General features: G+C 38.8%; 1 protein-coding gene across 1 annotated transcript; it reads left to right on the top strand.

The window, feature by feature from the left end:
* The first annotated feature begins 1,816 nt into the window (after positions 1 to 1,816).
* Positions 1,817 to 19,370, top strand: LOC108677037 (matrix metalloproteinase-21-like). The gene is made up of 14 exons (XM_047881370.1): positions 1,817 to 1,862; positions 6,324 to 6,616; positions 7,120 to 7,200; positions 9,792 to 9,962; positions 10,590 to 10,736; positions 11,954 to 12,131; positions 13,102 to 13,247; positions 13,630 to 13,713; positions 14,114 to 14,184; positions 14,694 to 14,795; positions 15,582 to 15,706; positions 16,633 to 16,895; positions 18,366 to 18,533; positions 19,218 to 19,370. The coding sequence occupies exons 1-14, from the start codon at positions 1,817 to 1,819 to the stop codon at positions 19,350 to 19,352; spliced, it is 2,010 nt and encodes a 669-aa protein (XP_047737326.1). The 3' UTR covers positions 19,353 to 19,370.
* Positions 19,371 to 22,488: the final 3,118 nt, after the last annotated feature.

The following is a 22,488-nucleotide window of genomic DNA, read 5'->3' as shown; positions in this document are numbered from 1 at the left end:
AAGGCCAATACCAGTACTACTTTGCTCTCTGTTTCTGCTGTTGATAAGAACGTGTGCCATTATTTGGACACTAGGAGCCATTCATTTATCTCGGTGTACATGCAGCAACACTACCCGCTCTTTATTCACTCTATTGAACATGTGAAATGTAAATCAACATTATGCTGAATTACAGAGTCACTGTTATTATTAAGCACGAAATTTTAAAATTTCTCATCAAAATTTACATAAGGTGAAAGATTCAATATATAAAGCTATGTCTAGTAAGAACCATGAGAAACCATGGTGCCGAGAGGACACAATGCTTATGCCAAAAACTATATAGCATTGTTATCACGTAGACAATAGAAAACTGATTGTCACTTGCGTGTAATTCAGTTCTGTCGGCAGCAGTACAATAATGATTAATGTTGGTGCAGCCATCACAGACGCAGAGCTCGGCAATCAGAGAAGTGATGAGACACTCAAAGAAATAAGTGACAGTATGTCCAAATAACGGCGCACTTTTTGCCCTATATAGTGTGTGTCATTCATACCTAGTTTGGTCTACCAAAAGGGAGTATCGGTGCTGCGTGCAGTAAGTATTTCAATATTTAGTCCGATTAATAGGGGGTGCCAAGTTATTTTTTTATTATACCTATAATAAAGCCACTTAGTCCGACGTCAGTGGAAGTGTAATGAGACATTCTAAAATCAGATATAATAAATGAATGTTTGGAAATATTTATTGTTTATTGTAAACAGCGCTTCAACCTCATCAAGCCGATCTCAGAAGTGTACCTGAAAATTTATCACTAACAGTAAAGTCTAGTCAAGCACAGGCCTTGCAATACAAATATTATGGTGACGTTTAAGTAACTCATGGTCGAGATTATCTCAAGCATTATCGGCCTAAGACTGAAATAAAAATTTAATAAATTTTCAATATATTAAAATTGGAAAAATAAATTAAAGTGAGTGGAAAGGATCTCGGACATAGAACACGCAACATTCCCATTGGCCGATACATGTTTTTTGGTAAAATCCCTTCATTGTTTAGATCGTAAATTTAGAAGGAATTTGAAAACAGAGAAAATGTCAGAAATTCAGCGTATCTTATAAAGGGAAACGTTTCAGGGTCTAGCTCCATCGTCAGGGTGGACAATCCTCGATCCTTTTCACATTAGTTCGGTTGAACAGAATGACATTTTTGTTTAGAAGTTCTTTATCGGTGAATAAATAGATAAAATATATCTAAAACTCTGTGAATATAATTTCTAATTACATAATAAATAATTGTAAAAGTTCACTTTTATTCAATACTTCTCTCTTTTGAGTGATGCAACAGCGTTGAGCGGTTCACTGCTGCATCTTCCGCAGACGCTCCGCGGTGTTCGTCATGAGTGTAGCTCTGCTGATGCCGTGCGCTCTTAACATTAATAAATTTTAAATACGTTAAGATTCTGTGAAAAATACAAAACATCTTATTGATTTATAAGCAACTATTTCAAGTGTTTTAATAGAGCAGCACCCGTGTTGTATTGCATATAAAAAGTTATTTGTGACTTATTTATTTATGATGGAAATCAATGAACAAGAAAACATGGCATATAATATCGGAATACCTACAACTGGACCAGTCATGTATAATAATATAACTTTAGCGGTTATTTTACGATCAATATAGTAAACCAGCACGATCAGTAGTGAATAACGGGTTATAATTCTTATTTAAATTTTGAAATATTGAACTTTGTCATCAAAGTCGTTATATATGTATTATCTGTAACGATTAGTTTTCGTTTTGCATCGCACTCAGCAAGCCTGTATACTGAGGATGAAGTCGTATTTACATCTTCATGGCAGATATTCTTCTAGCAAATGTGAGTTGCCAACCACTTTGTAAATGATAGAATAGAATGGAAGTGTCGGCACTGAAGAAATAGGTCCATGGCCTGTTGCCGATCTTTTACTTATCGTGACTTGGATTCCACAAGGGATCCGGCCTTTGGAACCCGAACTTTCCATGACCGACGATTGACGATTTTTTGGACACCATATAACGGACAGTTTTTAAGCATCCTTTATTATTTCTATAAAAACATAGCATAATATAGCATCTTCGGCTTTAAAGAAATAGGCCTGTTTAGGCTTGTATAGCCTATTTTTGTACTTTTCGTGACTTGTTCTTAGATCCTAAAACTGACAATAACTTTCCAACTTTCTTTTTTTTTGCCAGGATCTTTCGTTCGTGTACATCATCACTGGACTTTTACTAGTTCCGTACTGTACTAGGCATCTCATTATGTGCTTATGTTAATGTTAAAATCGAAATTACACTAAATGAAGTTATTTCAGAGTTAACTTGGTATTAAAAATCAGCCATATTTACCGTCCGTCCTCGACGATGATCCACGTGCACGATTACCATGTTTAACTCTCCGTTAGCTTTAATAATAAATATCTTCTTTTGGTTTTAGTTTTAAATGTACACAGAAGCTGTGTTCATTTTCAATCAGAGAGTCTTACTTCGACGTTGCATGGAAGAGAAGCTACATCACACTCATTTTAAATCAAAATCATGTTAATCTGACCTAGAATGTCCTCAAAATCCACACGCATTTAAATGTATGACACGCAACATACACTCCTGACTGGAAGTTCTTTGGTATATCTCACACAAAATTATTCTTTTTGCTATTTGATTAACCGGGTGGTATATTTTTATGATGCACCTGGCGTTTGAATTTCAAAATTTGAAATAATTTTCCAATCCTAGTCACAAATTGCGTCAGTTATAATATTTGCGATAGTTAGCTTTTTATAACTCATCTGTGAAATGGCAAGTTTGACGAAATGATGAAATCTGAGTAATCCTGTTCGTTGTTCTTACCACTTCATACACCGTTACACGTACATTAGCGAAAAATTATGTTTAATAGCAAAATAAAAAAGAAAATAAAATTTGCAATATGAGAAGAATATGTTTTATGTTATACAAAATATATAATATTGTAGAATTTTTAATCCGTCCTAATGTATCCGTTTGCTAATTCCAAATTCATTTTTCAATTTTTATTTCGAAACATTTGGAACGAAATGTAATCATACATGTTCTTATTGAGTTCTATAGCAGCGTTTCCTTCACGACGATTTACGAAGAACGCTACATAGAATGTATACAGAACACGTATATATGAGACGTGCCTTACCTCGCGATTAAAGATATCTCGAATTCTATTAATTTTACAGGAAAAACATACGAAATTTTAGCTACACTAACGAACAGCTTCAACACATTCAACTTCAGCAATGTATTCTTCCTACGCACCAAGCCAATAGATTAGTCATATAAAATCAATCCTAATGTATAAATGCTATATTTTTCATATATTATATATCTTCAAATATACTCGAAAGTTTTACGTAATCAGCCCGACTTTTTTGACGATTATCAACTTTTTCATAAACATAAAAATATATCGTTTTAACTTGATGTTTGCATGTTGGTTTGTTCCAACACGCGAAAAACATACAACGAAAGGATTTATATTTATTTTTACATTCGTGCGAAGTTACTAATGAGAGGTTACTAACATTCATGAACGGTTAGTCGTATTCGTCAGCGTTTATTAACATTTATGAGAGTCTATCGACATTCAAGAGATATAAACATGCATGAGATGTTAATAAATATAATTTCAATTTACTAATTTGATCAAGTAACGAACAAATATTAGGAGACACAAAATTTGTGTATGGGGCACACAAAGGTTTCGCTATGACATCATTTATGTCCACTCATCACACAGTGTGTGGAAGTTCATGCGGTATACCCTTTGTATACCCTATATACCGTATACCATATACCATGCATATACCAAATACCGTATACCGTATATCGTATACCGTATATCGTATACCGTATACTCTATGCGGTTTTTGTGCATGGAAGGTTACACGTAACATTGTAACATTAACAACATTGTTACGATATTTCTGATATACTACGATAAAATTTCACTTATCCTCTGATAATTTCTTGATAGTTTCTTCAACATTGAAAAGCTACCGACAAGCTAGCGAATTCATATAAAGTTAACGGTCACGTGTAATGTAATGTTGACAAGAAGCGTGGTGTCATGTAGAGCAATGCTATTCCTACCAAGATATGGATCGTGCCAAGAAGCGTAGTTTCTCGTAGAGCAATGCTATTCCTACCAAGATATGGATCGTGCCAAGAAGCGTAGTTTCTCGTAGAGCAATGCTATTCCTACCGAGATATGGTTCGTGACAAGAAGCGTGGTGTCATGTAGAGCAATGCTATTCCTACCAAGATATGGATCGAGACAAGAAGCGTGGTGTCATGTAGAGCAATGCTATTCCTACCAAGATATGGATCGAGACAAGAAGCGTAGTTTCATGTAGAGCAATGCTATTCCTACCAAGATATGGTTCGTGACAAGAAGCGTGGTGTCATGTAGAGCAATGCTATTCCTACCAAGATATGGTTCGAGACAAGAAGCGTGGTGTCACGTAGAGCAATGCTATTCCTACCAAGATATGGATCGTGCCAATAAGCGTAGTTTCTCGTAGAGCAATGCTATTCCTACCAAAATATGGTTCGAGACAAGAAACGTAGTTTCATGTAGAGCAATGCTATTCCTACCAAGATAAGGTTCGTGCCAAGAAGCGTAGTTTCATGTAGAGCAATGCTATTCCTACCAAGATATGGATCGATGCAGCAGTGAAGAGAATAGCTGACACATGTTATTTAATAATTATGGCTCCGGCGTCAGCGCTTGCTGAGTCAGCTAAAGCTGACTCCGGTCAGCATCTATAACGCTTTGTTGTGGGGGCCTCTGTAGGCCTTAAAAAATATAACTCAGTACTCACTGCAGTGAGTGACAGAGAGCGCATTTTCTCGTCGACGAAAACGTGAAGTCACGGACGGACAGACAGACGGACGGACAGACGGACAGACGGACGGACGGACGGACGGACGGACATGGCGAGCACAATAGTGCATTTTTTTCATAAATGAGAAAATGCGCTAAAAACGCTCACGTCGCTTTGCCCTAATATAATTTATATATATTATTCATTCATTTAATATCATCTATACATATTCATCAATAATTTGATAATATCGTAAATAACAAAATTCAGGTATATTTCATATTTATTATTTATAATTCATGTTTAATTACATTAAAGCTTCTGGTAAAAGAAATAATTTTTTAATGAATTTTGAAGTTATCGATATTAATAATTTTCCATGCATAATTATGCTAATGTGTATATTCAAGTAGTACATTTTTATTTTAAATATTATTAAATATTATTTTAAATAGCGCATCGACTGCTCAATCATTATGACATTCATATTCAATCAATATGATATTTTTGTTTCGACTAGTGGAAATATTTTGGCAAATGATTGATATGTTTGCGTTAAAATTTTAGAATATTATGATTAATTTATTCTAGCATTAGTTGTTCAATATAGAGAATTTTCTAGTTCCAAGACCTAACCAATAGAATGATTTATATTCTTCGAATCACTCAAAACTTAGAAGCAAAGAAAACTCCACAAAAATTCATAGTTTCTTTAAAAAAAACGTTTCGGAGTCCAGCTCTATCGTCAGTTCAAAAATTCAGTAAAACGTGGTAAAGGGAATAGTGAAAATTTTCACTGTGCCCTTTACCACGTTTTACTGAATTTTCGAACTGACGATAGAGCTGGACTCCGAAACGTTTTCTTTAAAGATACTATGAATTTTTGTAGAGTTTTCGTTGCTTTTAAGTTTTTAGTGAATTTGCGATTCAAGCAAACGAGTGATATTATTACTTATCTTCGAATCACGTACGGCATGACTTTTAAAACTTCTTATTAATACGAATGTTGTACGTAATGGTCGTTTTCAGGTAGGGAATTTTTTTCCGGGAAATTTCGGTGGTATATTCAGAGAGCAATCAAAGTATGAAGACACACTAATATAAATAAATAATGATATGAGTGCATGATATGGATTATGTATTATTTATAAGGGGGTTCTTTTTATTTATATCAGGTAATTATCATTTATATGCGGTATTTATTATTTATTCAGGGTATTTAATATACGAAAGGATTTATATTTATTTCGACATTGATGCGATGTTACTAATATATATGAGAGGTTACTAACATTCATGAACGGTTAGTTGCATTCATCAGAGTTTATTAACATTTATGAGGGGTATTCATGTATATTCATGTATTAAATAGGTATATAAAAATAGAGGTATATGGGGTATTCAATATTTATGCATTCAATAAAATGTACATTGTTTTTCAACAGTCCGAGGAGCTTTGCTGCTGTCTACGATGTTGATATTAACTACAGTCATCGTGTGCCTGTGGGTACTCAACCAACATCAACAACACCAAGATCATCAACCACCTGCTCCGCATCAACCAAATCTGTACCATCAACAACCACAAGATCATCAACCACCTGCTCCGCATCAACCAAATCTGTACCATCAACAACCTCAAGATCATCAACCACCTGCTCCACATCAACCAAATCTGTACCATCAACAAAATCCACTAACCCAAAACTATAAACATCTCGACTCGCTTGAGGCGGCAGTAAGTGGTCTTGAAATATATTATTTTAATATATTAATTACTTTACATATAGCTTCTGGTAAAAGAAATAGATTTCTCATAATGAATTTTTATGTTTTCGATGTTATTAAACACATTAATATGTTATAGATTAATATTATTTATATCGCAAGTTTATTAATATTAGTGTTGAATTCTATATATTGACGCATCTAATAATTTTTGTATTAAAATGTATTAACGACTGCAGTAATCTACTAATTTTGGTATTGAAATTTCTTAACGTCTGCCTCTCGGATCTTGATCTTATTATTGAAATTTATTTACATTCGTCGCGAGTCTCTTTAATCTTATATTGCTGAAATGAACAGGTCAGATATCTTTATACAAATTAAAGGCCATGGTAGTAGCGATAATTGAAATTTAAAATATGCATAAGAGAAGTCTTCTAAATAAAATATATAGATGAATGGTAAGCTTTCTGTGATTAGTTCTTTCTTATTAATCGTATTCTTTGCTATCAGCGTTTGCTTGCCAAGTACGGATACCTTCACTGCCCAAAAATTACAACCAAGAAAAGGAAATGCGGCAACGGAGACGACAAGGTGAATAGAAAATTGGATTAACGTAATTGAACTTGTTCCTTGATGAGCTTAAAGTTCATTAAAAGATAACAATAACTTTCTCAATTAAAATGTTCCAAAATAAACTTATTTTTATTGATACATAATTGGAGGAACACGGTAGCTATTCTAAGGATATAATAGGTTATGTGGACTTGAATCCATGTTAATATTACTGATTATAATAATAATAATAGCGGTTTCAGCGTTTATTAGGCCGTAGGCCTGTCGCCGATTCTTAACATCGCAGAACATTCACAGCTTGTTGCGGTCTCGATTTCACAACTCACTGATTCAAATTCTGCTGTGCTTAACCGCCCGGCCTCCTCGCCGATTCTGACCAGAAACTGGCGCACAGAGCTGGGATCGAACCCGCGCCTCTCTGCGCCAATCTTGGTACTCTGAACTGTAACCGCTGGGCCACCCTGCCCTACATATTATATGCTGTTTGTTAAGCTAAGACAAGATAACGATGCAAGAATATTTACTTGGTAAATTATAGATATTATTTTTGAATGAACCTTGCAGAAGCATGAATGCGATCAAACAAATATCGCCCGACATGAGACGACCGACATGCGGCCTACGTTGCTCTTCTGTAAACTGAACATCAGGGCTGGACTCGCGCTATTCCAAGTTAGTTATTGATATGGTTTTACGATACGCTGGAAATAAATATGATTCATTTTTTAATGTATGTTCGATATCTAATTAAATAATTACCGGGAAATTCATTTTATTTTTGCATTAAACTTCCCACCTCAAAGTACACTTCGATTTCATCGTAATACTCTTCATGATTTGCCGAACAGAATTAATCGTTGTTGACACTTGATTACAGATGAAAAATTGATATTGATAAAAATTGAATTGATAGATGAAAAATATAGTGTTTATACATTAAAATTGATTTTATATGGCTAATAAAAATGTTTATGATTCTCATATAATATGAAGATTTTCTTTTACCGTACCGTCTCGCCAGCGCCGGTATTCTAGAGCCGCGGCCACAGGCCGTCTCGACAGAAAAACTCTACGGTTGCTGCACGCCCCGCGCTGTGGCAACGCTGACACCTCCCTCCCCATTATAAACCGTCATATCTCTGCATCACATGCCCCATTGCCAGCAATGGAATATGCTGGGTTACCGTCGCTTGAAGAAATGAATGGAAAACAATACCATAAATTTGTTAAGCCTAATGCACGTACGGAAGTCCTAACGTTGTTATCACAGGACGATCAAACTGCATTATCGCCTGAAACTAATAGGACTTTTATATCAAATGACTCTCAATTATATCCATCAGCTAAATCGGGAAAATCAATATTATTATCCAGCAATGCAACTGCATCACCACAGCAAGAATTACAAAATTTTAATTCAATTTTCTCAAATAAACGTTCCGGGCAAGCGTCCTTCAAGACACCCTTTGTTTCTAATCAAATATCGTTGATACCGCGACAAAAAGTAACAAAACGTTCAGCAACGTCGAAATTCCCCAGATCGGGACTGTGGATGAATGAGGTTGGTCGCTGAGTGCTAGGGGAAAATTCTAGTGATGAGAATTAAGTCATCTAAAATTCGAGTGGTGCGTAACAGTTGTGTGGTGCGTAACAGTCGTGTGGTGCGTAACAGTTGTGTGGTGCGTAACAGTTGTGTGGTGCGTAACAGTTGTGTGGTGCGTAACAGTTGTGTGGTGCGTAACAGTCGTGTGGTGCGTAACAGTTGTGTGGTGCGTAACAGTTGTGTGGTGCGTAACAGTTGCGTGGTGCGTAACAGTTGTGTGGTGCGTAACAGTTGTGTGGTGCGTAACAGTTGTGTGGTGCGTAACAGTTGTGTGGTGCGTAACAGTTGTGTGGTGCGTAACAGTTGTGTGGTTCGTGACAGTTGTGTGGTGCGTAACAGTATAAGACTCGACCACCATAACCTACAATCACCACACGACAGCTTTAATGAATACAAATAATGAATATTTTCCAAATAATGAACAAATAATGAACATATAATGAAAATTTTAGCTACAATGCCGAGTAGCACCGCCACTGCAACACTTTTTTTCTCCGCCACAGAATCACGGACCAAGGAAACTAATACCAGATGAATCTACGAACGAAACTTGGTTTGAAAATCATAAGGAGAGACGAATAAACGTGGAGGTGTTGGTGGCGCGAGAAGAAAGAAAAAACACTGAGCCCGTATCCGAAACAGAAATTTCACTACAGGTTCGTTCATCCCTCTGAATAATAACTATGTATTATTAATCAGCAAAGTAACATAGAACCGACAACAAGCTCACTTATTTTGCCCTCTGTGTACAGACGGGACCCCTTCGCCCCAGGCCTTTATGTAGGAATAGCATTGACGACTGTTAATGTATCCGTGAATAAAGGGTAAAGCAGATTGTTTCAAGTGATATCACGTATTATTGTAAAATATGCCTTAATTATTTTTTCGTATAATGGGAATCTTACTGTATGAGTATTTTTTTCACATTCGGCAGGCACATTGAATAAGTAAAAATAATAAGAAATAAAATATAATAAAATAATACAAATAAATTTTCATTCGGCAGGAAATTGAGAGGTCTCGTCGGCGCTGGCTCGTGGCCGCGGCTCAGGCCCTGAGAAGACAACAGCCGCAGGAGGACGTTCTGCTGAGCGCCGCGCTGCGCCACCGCCGGCGTCTGCCGCACTGTCTGCGCCGCGGCGGCGGAGAACAGACGCTAAATTTTATAAACGATCATGTCCCTTATAGGGAAACTTCAAAAACTAGTGTCTTGAGTAACGCTTCCGTTGCCTTCAGTTTAACATCAGATACTCACAATTTATATCCCGCTGGCCTTAATTTTTCCAATACAAACCACAATTTAAGACAGATGCTAAATTTAATAAACGATCATGTCCCTTACAGGGAAATTTCAACAACCAGTGTCTTAAGTAACGCTTCCGTTGCCTTCAGTTTAACATCAGATAATCACAATTTCTATCCCGCTGGCCTTAATTTTTCCAATACAAACCACAATTTAAGACAGATGCTAAATTTAATAAACGATCATGTCCCTTACAGGGAAACTTCAAAAACTAGTGTCTTAAGTAACGCTTCCGTTGCCTTCAGTTTAACATCAGGAAATCACGATTTCTATCCTGCTGGCCTTAATTTTTCCAATACAAACCACAATTTAAGACAGAGGTTAAATTTAATAAACGATCATGTCCCTTATAGGGAAACTTCAAAAACTAGTGTCTTGAGTAACGCTTCCGTTGCCTTCAGTCCAACATCAGATACTCACAATTTCTATCCTGCTGGCCTTAATTTTTCCAATACAAACCACAATTTAAGTAATGATAACAATTTTACATCATTTCGTCAGAACCTGAGCTCAGACTTCCACAATTTTAATTTTTACCATAAAAATTACGTATCAGCGAAGGGGCGCGTTCCCTTTGAAGGCAAAGTTGCTCCACATCGCCGCACACGGCGCTCGGTTTTCACATTGCCGGGACACCCTCTTAGGAATGTGAGTGTGAAGGGCAGCATGAAAATGAAAGGGTGAGTGGCAGTATGAGAATGTGAGGGAGAGTGGCAGCAAGAGAATGAAAGGGCGAATGACAGCATGAAAATATAAGGGTGAATGGCAGCATGGTATGAGAATGTAAGGGAGAGTGGCAGCATGAGAATGCGAGTGTGAATAGCAGCATGAGAATGAAAGGGTGAATGGCAGCATGAGAATGAAAGGGTGAATGGCAGCATGAGAACGTGAGGGTGAATGGCAGCATGAGAATGAAAGGGTGAATGGCAGCATGAGAATGCGATTGTGAATGGCAGCATGAGAATGAGAGGGTGAATGGCAGCATGAAAATGAAAGGGTGAGTGGCAGCATGAGAATGAAAGGGCGAATGGCAGCATGAGAATGAAAGGGTGAATGGCAGCATGAGAATGCGAGGGTGAATGGCAGCATGAGAATGAAAGGGTGAATGGCAGCATGAGAATGCGATTGTGAATGGCAGCATGAGAATGAAAGGGTGAATGTCAGCATGAGAATGAGAGGGTGAATGGCAGCATGAAAATGAAAGGGTGAGTGGCAGCATGAGAATGAAAGGGCGAATGGCAGAATGAAAATGTAAGGGTGATTGGCAGTATGAGAATGAGAGGGTGAATGGCAGCATGAGAATGCGAGTGTGAATGGCAGCATGAGAATGAGAGGGTGAATGGCAGCATGAGAATGAAAGGGTGAATGGCAGCATGAGAATGTAAAGGAGAATGGCAGCATGAGAATGAAAGGGTGAATGGCAGCATGAGAATGTAAGGGAGAATGGCAGCATGAGAATGTAAGAGAGAATGACAGTATGAGAATGAAAGGGTGAATAGCAGCACGAGAATATACGAGTGATTATCAGCATGAGAAGTCAAGTTTTAAATGGGGCATAGGAATGTGAAGGAAAATGTAAGGTAGTGATAGCGCATGAAGAAAATGTAGTTGAATTTCAGCTGCGATTAGGTAAGTTGCTCTAGCAAATAAATTTCCAGATCCTGGTAATGTGAAAGCATACATGAAGTTTAGATATCATCGAGCGGTTATTCTGAACTAACTCGTAATTTAATCGGATATCCGACTCATGGAGAGTAAAGATGTATTGATACATTGGCCAAATATAGCATTATTTCATTATATAGGACAAGTGTGTGTATAATTAAACCGAGATAAAGGAGTAGATTAACGCCAGATACCCTCAGAGGGTGATCACGTGGAGGGTGGGCAGAGGGCATCACTCGTCCCGCCTGGGTATGACCCTCAGCAGAGCCGTCTTCAGCCTCGCCTTCAGGATCTGGTCAGAGGTCATCCCCAGCGTCTTTGTTGAGGACCTCTTCTCTCCCGCGGGAGATGTTGACGTCCTGGTCGGCTTTGCTGCCAGTGAGTTAACAATTGTTAGTTAGGTTAAGAAAATATATAAGGTAAGAAATGTATAAGTTTATGATATATAAGGTAATAAATATAAAAAATACGAAAATGTACAAGCTAATAAAATATATAAGGTAAAAGAAATATAATTTTATGATTTATGTCTGGTAATAAATATAAAAACTACGAAAATGTATAACCTGATAAAATATATATGTTAAGATAATATAAAAGGGTTTGAACAAGTCATTCTTTAATCCACTTTAATTCAGCTGGAGAACTATTTTTACAGCAGGGAAGAAGATTTGATTACGCGAACTTAGATAGATACCAGGATTACTCATCGAAACCCGATTTGCCTGCTATTAAATAAGTGCTGCCAGTGAACGCACTGTACAGTACTCGTGTACTGTACAGTACCCGTGTCTACGACAGTTTTTATTCTGTTTCCAGTGAGTGTACCTGTGTCCAGAACAGCTACTATAACCTACCTTCCAGCTGGCGTGCCTGTGCCCAGAACAGCTACTATAACATACCTTCCAGCTGATGTACCTGTATCTGGACAGCTACTATAACATACCTTCCAGCTGATGTACCTGTGTCCAGAATGTCCAGAGCAGCTTCCATAACATACCTTCCAGCTGGCGGGCCTGAGTCAAGAACAGCTACCATAACATGCCTTCCAGCTGATGTACCTGTGTCTAGGACAGCTACTATAACATACCTTCCAGCTGATGTACCTGTGTCCAGAACAGCTACTATAACATACCTTCCAGCTGGTGTACCTGTGTCTAGAACAGCTACTATAACATACCTTCCAGCTGGTGTACCTGTGTTTAGAACAGCTATTATAACATACCTTCCAACTGAATACTGATGTACTTGTGTCTAGGACAGCTACTATAACATACCTCCCAGCTGATGTACCCTTGTCCAGAACAGCTACTATAACATACCTTCCAGCTGATGTACTTGTGTCTAGGACAGCACCTGGGTTGCAGCCGCGCATTCGACGGTGTAGGAGGGGAGCTGGGCCACGCCCTGAGCAGCAGCCTGCAGGCGCAGATCCATCTCGACGACGACGACCTCTTCAGCATCGACCCAGACGGAGGAACGCAACTCCTACAGGCGAGTCTTCTTCTTCACAGACGAGTATCGTGCCACATGTTCCACTGCACGCAAGTCTTACCTCGATGCAGGCGAGTCTTGTACAGTAAATAATTTAATTTTTACATATATGTTTTCACTGCAAGTTGTTAAACTTTATTCAATTTGTGTATTTATACTTGAAAGGCATAGGTCATTTCACTACGACCACGGAGGTTAACATGTCTCGACCAAGGAACTATTAGAATTTCCTTCCTCTCTGTTTTCCTTCGACAACAGAAACTGTAAAATCTCTTGGTGCTCTATACACGCTCTGAATAAAGCATGCAATGTTCTATATATGTTCATAGTACAGCATACTGTGGTATGTAAATGCTCATAAAAAATCATTTTTTTTTGGCAGGTCGCGGTTCATGAGATTGGACATGTGCTTGGCCTCACTCATGTACTGCGTAGAGCCTCGGTCATGTTCGCAATGTACAGCCAGGCAAGTGTAGCTCAATGCATGTTCATCTCAGAGGGAGCTTCATGTTTCGTTCATGGCTATCAGTCAAGGAGAAAACATGTATTCAAGGTCCAAACCTGCAGGCAAAACAAACTAAAAACTAAGGACTAACTTCTCGCCAGGTATCAAACCTGAAATCAAAGACCAAAGTTTTGTTCTAAAACGAACTCCTTTTCTAGGAAACAAATTAACTCTTCTTGTAGAAACAAATTCTTCTTCTAGAAACAAACTTTTCTTCTAGAAACAAACTCTATTTCTAGTAATAAATTGTACTTCTAGGAATGAATTGTACTTCTAGGAATAAATTCCATTTCTAGGAATAAATTCTACTTCTAGGAATAAATTTTACTTCTATTCTAGGGTAACAAGTTTCCTCTTACAGGATGAGGTGTTGGAGCTGGACGACGAGGATCGTCGTCTCGTGCAAGCCATCCACGGCCACTGCGCCGGCAGGTAACCGCACCAACCATCAACGCCATATAGGCCTTTTCTCTGAAGCCTCAAGTAATCCAGGTGTCTCTGAAGTCTTAATTAATCTAGGTGTCTCTGAAGTCTTAATTAATCTAGGTGTCTTTGGAGCCTTAAGTAATCTAGGTGTCTCTGAAGTCTTAATTAATCTAGGTGTATCTGAAGTCTCAATTAATCTAGGTGTCTCTGAAGCCTCAAGTAATATAGGTGTGTCTGAAGCCTCAAGTAATGTAGGTGAGTATAAAGCCATTCACTATCGAAGTGTTTCTGAAGCCACACTCTATCTAGGTGTCGCTGAAGCCATAAATAATCTAGGTGTTTCTGAAGCTACAAATCATCTAGGTATCTCTAAAGCCATTACTCATCTAGGTATCTCTGGAAAAGCAACTCATCAAGGTGTCTCTAAAGCCATAAATGATTCAGATGACTCAGAAGCCACAAATGATTTTAAGTGTCTCTGAATACATCCATATAAAGTCTGTTAATGTTTCCAGGTTCGTAACCGTATTCGACCTCGTCACGACGAAAAGCGATGGAAGCCTGACGTACACAACCTTCTTCTTCCGCCGTCATCGATACTGGATGTACGACAACAGGTAGAGAACACGATTGTTTCATTGCTGGATGTACGACAACAGGTAGAGAACACGATTGCTTCACTGCTGGATGTACGATAACAGGTTGAGAACACGATTGATTCATTGCTGGATGTACAGCAACAGCTAGAGGACACATTTGTTTTGTTGCTGGATGTACGATAACAGGGAAAGAATACGACTGTTTTCTTACTGGATGTACGCCAATGGGTAGAGAATACGTTTTTTTAGTTGTTGGATGTAAGCTAACAGGTGGAGAATAGATGTTTATTTTATTACGGGAAGCCAGATAAAAATAATTTATTATTATCACAAGTCTTATGCCAGCGTATAGTGAAATATTGCTACCACTTACAGCCCCCTTACCATTAGTTGCTAGTCACACTCTCCCCTCCTATATACAGTATACTAGTTGCTGGTACGACATTAGTTCATTTAGTTGCTAGTTACGTCTACAACTCTCCCCCAACGACTAGTGCTACTTACATCACCCCTACTACTAGTTTCTAGTCACACCACTCCGATTACTAGTGCTAATTACTCCTCCCCCCACTAGTTTCTAGTCACACCCCTACTACTAGTTACTAGTTACAACCCTACTACTAGTTACTAGTTACACTCCTACTACTAGTTACTAGTTACACCCCCTACTAGTTTCTAGTCACACCACCCCTACTACTAGTGCTAATCACCCCTCCCCTACTAGTTTCTAGTCACACCACCCCTACTACTAGTGCTAATTACCCCTCCCCCTACTAGTTACTAGTAACACTTCTCTCCATCCAGACGCAGGCGGGCGCGTCCAGGTGACCCACTTCTGGTGAGCGTTGGGTGGCCGGGGCTGCCCGACGCCCCCGACGCCTTCGTCCACATCTGGACCCCTGGCGCCGACCGCAGCATCTTCTTCAAAGGTAACAAGTGGGTCAAGCACCGCCCCCAACTGGGTCAAGACCGCAGCATCTTCTTCAAAGGTAAAAAGTGGGTCAAGCACCGCCCCGAACTGGGTCAGGACCGCAGCATCTTCTTCAAAGGTAACAAGTGGGTCAAGCACCGCCCCCAACTGGGTCAGGACCGCAGCATCTTCTTCAAAGGTAAAAAGTGGGTCAAGCACCGCCCCGAACTGGGTCAGGACCGCAGCATCTTCTTCAAAGGTAACAAGTGGGCCAAGCACCGCCCCAAACTGGGTCAGGACCTCAGCATCTTCTTCAAAGGTAACAAGTGTGTCAAGCACCGCCCCAAACTGGGTCAGGACCGCAGCATATTCTTCAAAGGAAACAAGTGGGTCAAGCACCGCCTCAAACTGGGTCAGGACCACAGCATCTTCTTCAAAGTTAACGAGTGGGTCAAGCACCCCTCCAAACTGGGTCAGGAATACCTACCCAAGCACGAAAAAGTGCGTCGGAATTTTGACAAGGAGCCGCCCATTTCACTGAGTGTAAGATTTGGCTTTCTGTGACCACCAATTTCACTTAAGGCCGCAGTGTCTGTGAAAATATATCAGTATGAGCAGAATAGGTAATAAAAATATTATATTACGTCAGACTGTGACCTTGTTGCGTACGATACTTTAGAGAGGCAAAACATTCTATAAGAATGAAAAAACGTCAGCTAAATTAAGTTTGTAAAATTAGTTGTTCGCGAGGAAAGACATTTGTGAACCATGGTTCCGCTGCACGAGCTGAGGTCAACAACACAGACGAGTTAGGTGATCAATGTCGCACCAAATATGAGATCTTGCAATTTTTTGGCTGCAATTATATAATATAATAATATAATATGTATATTATATTATGTTATATTATATACTATATACCTAGACAGTATACCACTGTATCAGGTACGCATTACTACGCCTACGACGCGGCAGAGGAGCGGATTCTGCCAGGCTATCCACGGAAAATATCCAGGGACTTTAGGTCCTCACGAGCCCCAAAAGCCCCCCACGTCCCCCGACGGCCCCCCAAAATCCCCAATGAAAGGGACACCACTAAGCTAGAGCCCCTTGAGGAGAGGGGGACGGTAAAGCGTCTCCCCAGCAACATGGACGCTGCGTTCTTCGACAAGAGAGACGGCAACCTCTACGTCATCAAGGATAATCTGGTGAGTGGGTTAACTTAGGAAGGATTAACCTGGAGTGAGTGGATTAACTTGGAGCGAAGGGGTTAACTTGGAGTGGATTAACCTAGAGTGAGTGGGTTAACTTGGAGTGGATCAACCTGTAGTGAGTGAGTTACTTGGAGTGGAATAACTTAGAGTGAGTGGGTTAATTTGGAGTGAGTGGATTAACCTGTAGTGAGTGAGTTACTAGGAGTGGATTAATTTAGAATGAGTGAGTTAATTTGGAGTGGATTAACCTGTAGTGAGTGGGTTACTTGGAGTGGATTAATTTAGAATGAGTGAGTTAATTTGGAGTGGATTAACCTGTAGTGAGTGGGTTACTTGGAGTGGATCAATTTAGAATGAGTGGGTTAACTTGGAGTGGATTAACTTAGAGTGAGAGGGTTAACCTGGATCGGCTCTTGCATTCCTGGTCATTCAGTGAGTGGTTGCAGTGTTTCCATCGTGATCATAATTGTTCCTAAATGATGATCCTGAGTTATATTTTGCCGTCGTAAATTTCAGGTTGTAAAAGAGCTGATCGGTGATTCACGATTTATGGAATTATTCATTGTTAGTGTTTAGGATGCCAAGATCAAATTGTTTTGAGCCTTCCTGAATTCATTTCTAATATCTGTATTCGATCATGTTCTATAATTTGTATTGTATTTTTTTTACTAATTTTATCATATGAAGACTGAACTTATCTTTAAATCTGCACATATTTGAGGGGAAAAATTTGACGTCTATTTATGCTAGAATTTTAGATTCACATGTGACTAATCCATTGCAGTAGAGATGCCCTAACCTAACTGTGAAAATAACGAAAACGTCCAGATGACAAAAAGGCAAATAACATAACATGATTCAGGAGGATATTGTGCAGGTTTATTATTTATTGTGCATAACATCTCACAACACGAGACATAACGGCCGCAGCTTTCTTTGTGAAGGTGTACGGTCTCAACATGAGACGTAACGACCACAGCCTTATTTGCGCAGGTTTACGGTTACAATATTCAACGTAATTGCCACAACCCTCTTCGTACAGGTTTACGGTTACAACATGAGATGTAATAATCACAGTTTCTTCGGGCCTGCAGGAAAGCTGTGACAACGTCCAAGTTGGTGACAACGTTCGACGCAAAGGCCACACACAGCCTTCTTCCTCAGCCAATGGACACAGCCTTAATGAGACCCTTAACAGAGGCCAGGCTCGGAGGTGTTTCTGACGCCGCTAGTTTTTAAACTAATTACATGAAAGCCATTAATAGTAATAAGCACAAGCTTGTTCGAGCAGGTTTACAGTGACAACGTTCGACGCAACGGCTACAGTCTTCTTCTTCAGCTAATGGACACAACCTAAATAAGACCCATAACATAGGTCAGGCTCGGAAGCGCTTCTGACACCGCTAGTTTTTAAATTAATTACACAAAAAAAGATACGTAATGACCACAAGCTTGTTCGAGCAGGTTTACGGTTACAACGTCAGTGAGGAACGGCACGGCTGCTGCCTGCCAGGCTACCCTCGCCCTCTACAGGAAGAGTTCCTGCCTGCAGATGCGAACACCGAGCCCATTTCCGGCAAACTGGACGCCGTCTACTACTCCTACCACTTCAAGTCGCTCTTTCTGTTTAAAGTTCGTTACTGGTCTAGTAATATATGGTTTTGTGCTAGGGCAGTGATACATTGCACTGTTCGAAAAAAAAACAGCAAAAAATTGTCTCACCGGCGTTATAGTGGCCGGCCGCCACGTGAAAATAAACCATTTATCAATTTTTTTGTAGATGTTGTACGAGTTTCTAGTATTAAATTTTAATAAAAAATGGCCGTACGGTGTTCCTTTTCACGGGTCGGCTGCCAACTAGAACGCCGTTGAGACTTTTTAACTGAGATTTTTCTTACAGAGTGTTCACTGATAATGGGCTTGGAGGTATCTGTGAAGACGACCTATCAATTATCCGGAATAATCTTGAGCCAAATCATCTAGGATACAAGTGAAATTGTTCCTCTCAGTGCTATCCTTTCGATACTCGCTATAACTCAAACTGATAAGGGTTCATGCTCAATTTTTGGCTTCAAAAAGTAATTTACTTTCTGCTGATGCAGGACGAATATTGTTAAAACAGGGCTGAAAGGATTTAATATTTTTGCTCATTCAACCTAAAAATTGCCGATTTATGGCCATAATTAGTTCATCTTTCTGTTCGTGTAAGTTAAATATTATGTCTGCATGGAAGAAAGTACTGGACTGCAGTACTTTACTTAAGTACTTATTTAGACCCTAATATAATATTTTCAACTCAAGTATTGTTCGTTGCAGGGCCGTGAGTACTGGCAAGTGGTTTCATATCATCCGCTGGATCCTCATCGTACGAACCTGATCAGCGGACCACACCAGGTACACTTGCGGTGGCCTGATGTCTGCGACACCGACCCCGTACACGTCCGTCCTTAGCCAAGCACACTGGCGGAATGAGAATATGGCATCATAATGATAATATTTAAAAAATAAAATGAACCGTCCCTAGCCAAGCCCACTGGCAGAATGAGCCCATGACAAATAATGATAATATTAAAAAAATAACTCAGTACTCACTGCAGCGAGTGACAGAGAGCGCATTTTATCGTCGGCGAGAACGTGAGAAGTCACGGACGGACAGACAGACAGACAGACGGACAGACGGACGGATGGACATGGCGAGCACAAAAGCATTTTTTTTTTCATAAATGAAAAAATGCGCTAAAAAAATTAACCGTCCCTAGCCAAGCCCACTGGGTGGCGGAATGAGCCCATGACATAATAATTATAATAAAATAATAATAGCGGTGTCAGCGCATATTAGGCCGTAGGTCTGTCACCGATTCTCAACATCTCAGAACAATCACAGCTTGTTGCGGATCTCGAACACGAAACTCATTGCTCCAATTTTTCTGCGCTTAACAGCCTAGTCACCTAGACTGCAAAAGCGAGTTGAAGGTTTGAAACCCACAACTTTTGAAAGTTTTGGTTGACATCGTCATAATGACGTGGTGGTTAAGGATTGAGAAAAGGCAAAAATAACCTAATATATTCCGACAAAACTATTCAGTGTTTCTGATAGTTCCCTCGTAGTTTCCATGACTGATTGCAGCTACTATATAATAAATAAACTAATGGATCTCATATAATTAATTCGTATGGAATAAAATAATGTTAATACTCCAGATTTAGGTGTCCAATAATACGTGCGACGTCCTCATAATAAAAAACTTCTGTTTAACCAGGATGCAAAACTTCTCTTAAGATTTGAATTATATAGCGAGTAGTTGTTGAGGAAATAAAGGGGGTTCTCTAGTCTCAGGTTAGGTTTATACTATTAAGTTATATTAATATTAAATTATAATTAGTTATGTATCGGCATAACATGCATTTATCTCATAATATTTTTAGTTAATTAATGGAATGATCATTTGATTATACGTCATTTAAATAATTATAAAGTATTACTGAGTATATAATACTTGAGTGAACGGTTAGGACAAGTTCAATCACATTGTGAAAAGGCGTTGAACCGCTATATATAATAATACTGGGGGCCGTACTGGGGCCACTAAATATAATAATTTTAGTTTAGTACCAGTGAAGAAGAACACAAAATAAATTAATGGAAAAATGATATTTGTTTTTATTGAGCGCAACTGGTGGAATTTATGGTGTATTGCAATAAAATTATGGTGTATTGCTACGTGTTCCTAAGTCGCTACGTGTACTTAGGCCGCTACGTACGCTTGTGCCGCTACGTATACTTAGTCTACTATGTGATCTTTTGCGAGTTTTGTAAGTACGGCCTTTAACAAAATAAAATAATAAATTAAAAGAAATGTGGGGTCTGGATATTGTCCCGACATTTTGGGTCAAGCTGTGAGGCAGCTTATAAACCAAATATACAATTTAAGGGCGCCTATGTCAACAGTGATGAGAGGAACGTTAACTTAGAAAAGGTGCAGTAATAATATAAAAATAAAATTTAAAATGAATCGGGCTCTTATTTTTTTCTTTAATCCTCTAGACTCCAGCTGTTCACATATGTCAAAATTTCAGAACTGCGTTTTTCGGCCATGTTTGATGCTCGTTCGTCAAATTTAGCAAATAAAACGCCTTTAATTTTAGGCTTCGCTTTTACCAGACATACAAATGTCGATCGTCAGATTTTGTTCAATGAACACAGTTCAGCAATGTGGTAAAGATGCATTGTGGGGTTTGTACTCGCAAAAAATTTCACTAAAGGAATATTGGAAAATGGATACATGTTTCATTACTTGCTAAAAAGCAAGACTTTAATTTAAATATTGCGTTCCACTAATACTATAGTAAGCCTGGTCATATTGTTTTTGACCTGACACTCGCTGAAATGAGCGTACATAAAAATTCACTCATGTACATACGCGGAACACCGAAATGTTAATACAACAAACATCCACATGCAATAGGTTTTATGTAAATCCTATCAGTATTCAAAAAAATGTGTATTCTGTGACTATTCTATTCCCGCAAACATCGTTAAAATAGTCACAGACTAGACTAGAGAGTGTTCGTAGAATGGTAGCAACATCCTGCAAGCAGTTTCCGGTGACGACAAAATAACTGGCATATTTTACAATAGAATAGAAGTGTCGACACTGAAGAAATAGGCCCATGGCCTGTTGTTATTTGGTTGCTAAGAGAACTTTATTTCATGTGTAATGTAGGTGTTGATAATTATCACAAAGAGTCCAAAGAGAAATGACTTATTTGATCCCGGGATTAATGTCCAATGTCTAATGATTAATGTCCCATGTCTAGCGGGACAATAATCTAATTTCTGACCGACACTTTTGCTCACAAATTTGTCTGGAACTTTTTGGCTGGAATATTAAGGCGTACTTATTTAGCATACTGCGCATGCCTTAGTAGCTTAGTCCAATCGGCTTAGTCCAATCTAAACCGAACTTCATCTAATGAACATCGATACTTCTATAATAAGCGAGCGTTGACAAAATTTTTTTACCCGCATCGTTTTCCAGTAGCGCGCCTCTTGTGGTCACTCATGCCGTCACTATTGTATAGTTAGCGTCAGCAGGCAAAAGGTTTAGTATGCTCAACTAAATTAATTTAGAATAATTTTGTTGTTATCATTACGGTAAGTAATTTATATATGCCGTTCTATCAAACATGAGCCGGCAAAATCGAAGACACATTTTGCTATCCTAGTGTCGGTTCTAAAAAAGGTTATGGAGGCATTTCAGGCCAGTTAAACCAAAATGACGTCTAGGCACGCACGTCTTTTTTCTAAAAGAATGGATTGATCAGTGATATTCTATTCTAAGCTGTCTCTCCATGATTGATATCTTTTGATATCTCAACGACCATAATATGGACAAATAGTATTAAAATAATGCGTCATTTAACGGCAATTTGTATGATACTAATTCCCTTCTAAGTTACCATTGTATTTTTAAATAAATTGTGATATAAATGAGATGAGATAATTTGAATTGTCTCTAGTCATGTTTATTGCTTCCTCTTTATATAATTTACGCCATTTTTTTTCACTTGCGTATTGCTACAGATT

This window comes from Hyalella azteca, unplaced genomic scaffold (assembly GCF_000764305.2).
Source record: "Hyalella azteca isolate HAZT.00-mixed unplaced genomic scaffold, Hazt_2.0.2 contig7741, whole genome shotgun sequence".
Lineage (NCBI taxonomy): Eukaryota > Metazoa > Arthropoda > Malacostraca > Amphipoda > Hyalellidae > Hyalella > Hyalella azteca.
Note: the sequence above shows the minus strand (reverse complement) of the source record. Positions and strands in the feature narration are given on the sequence as shown.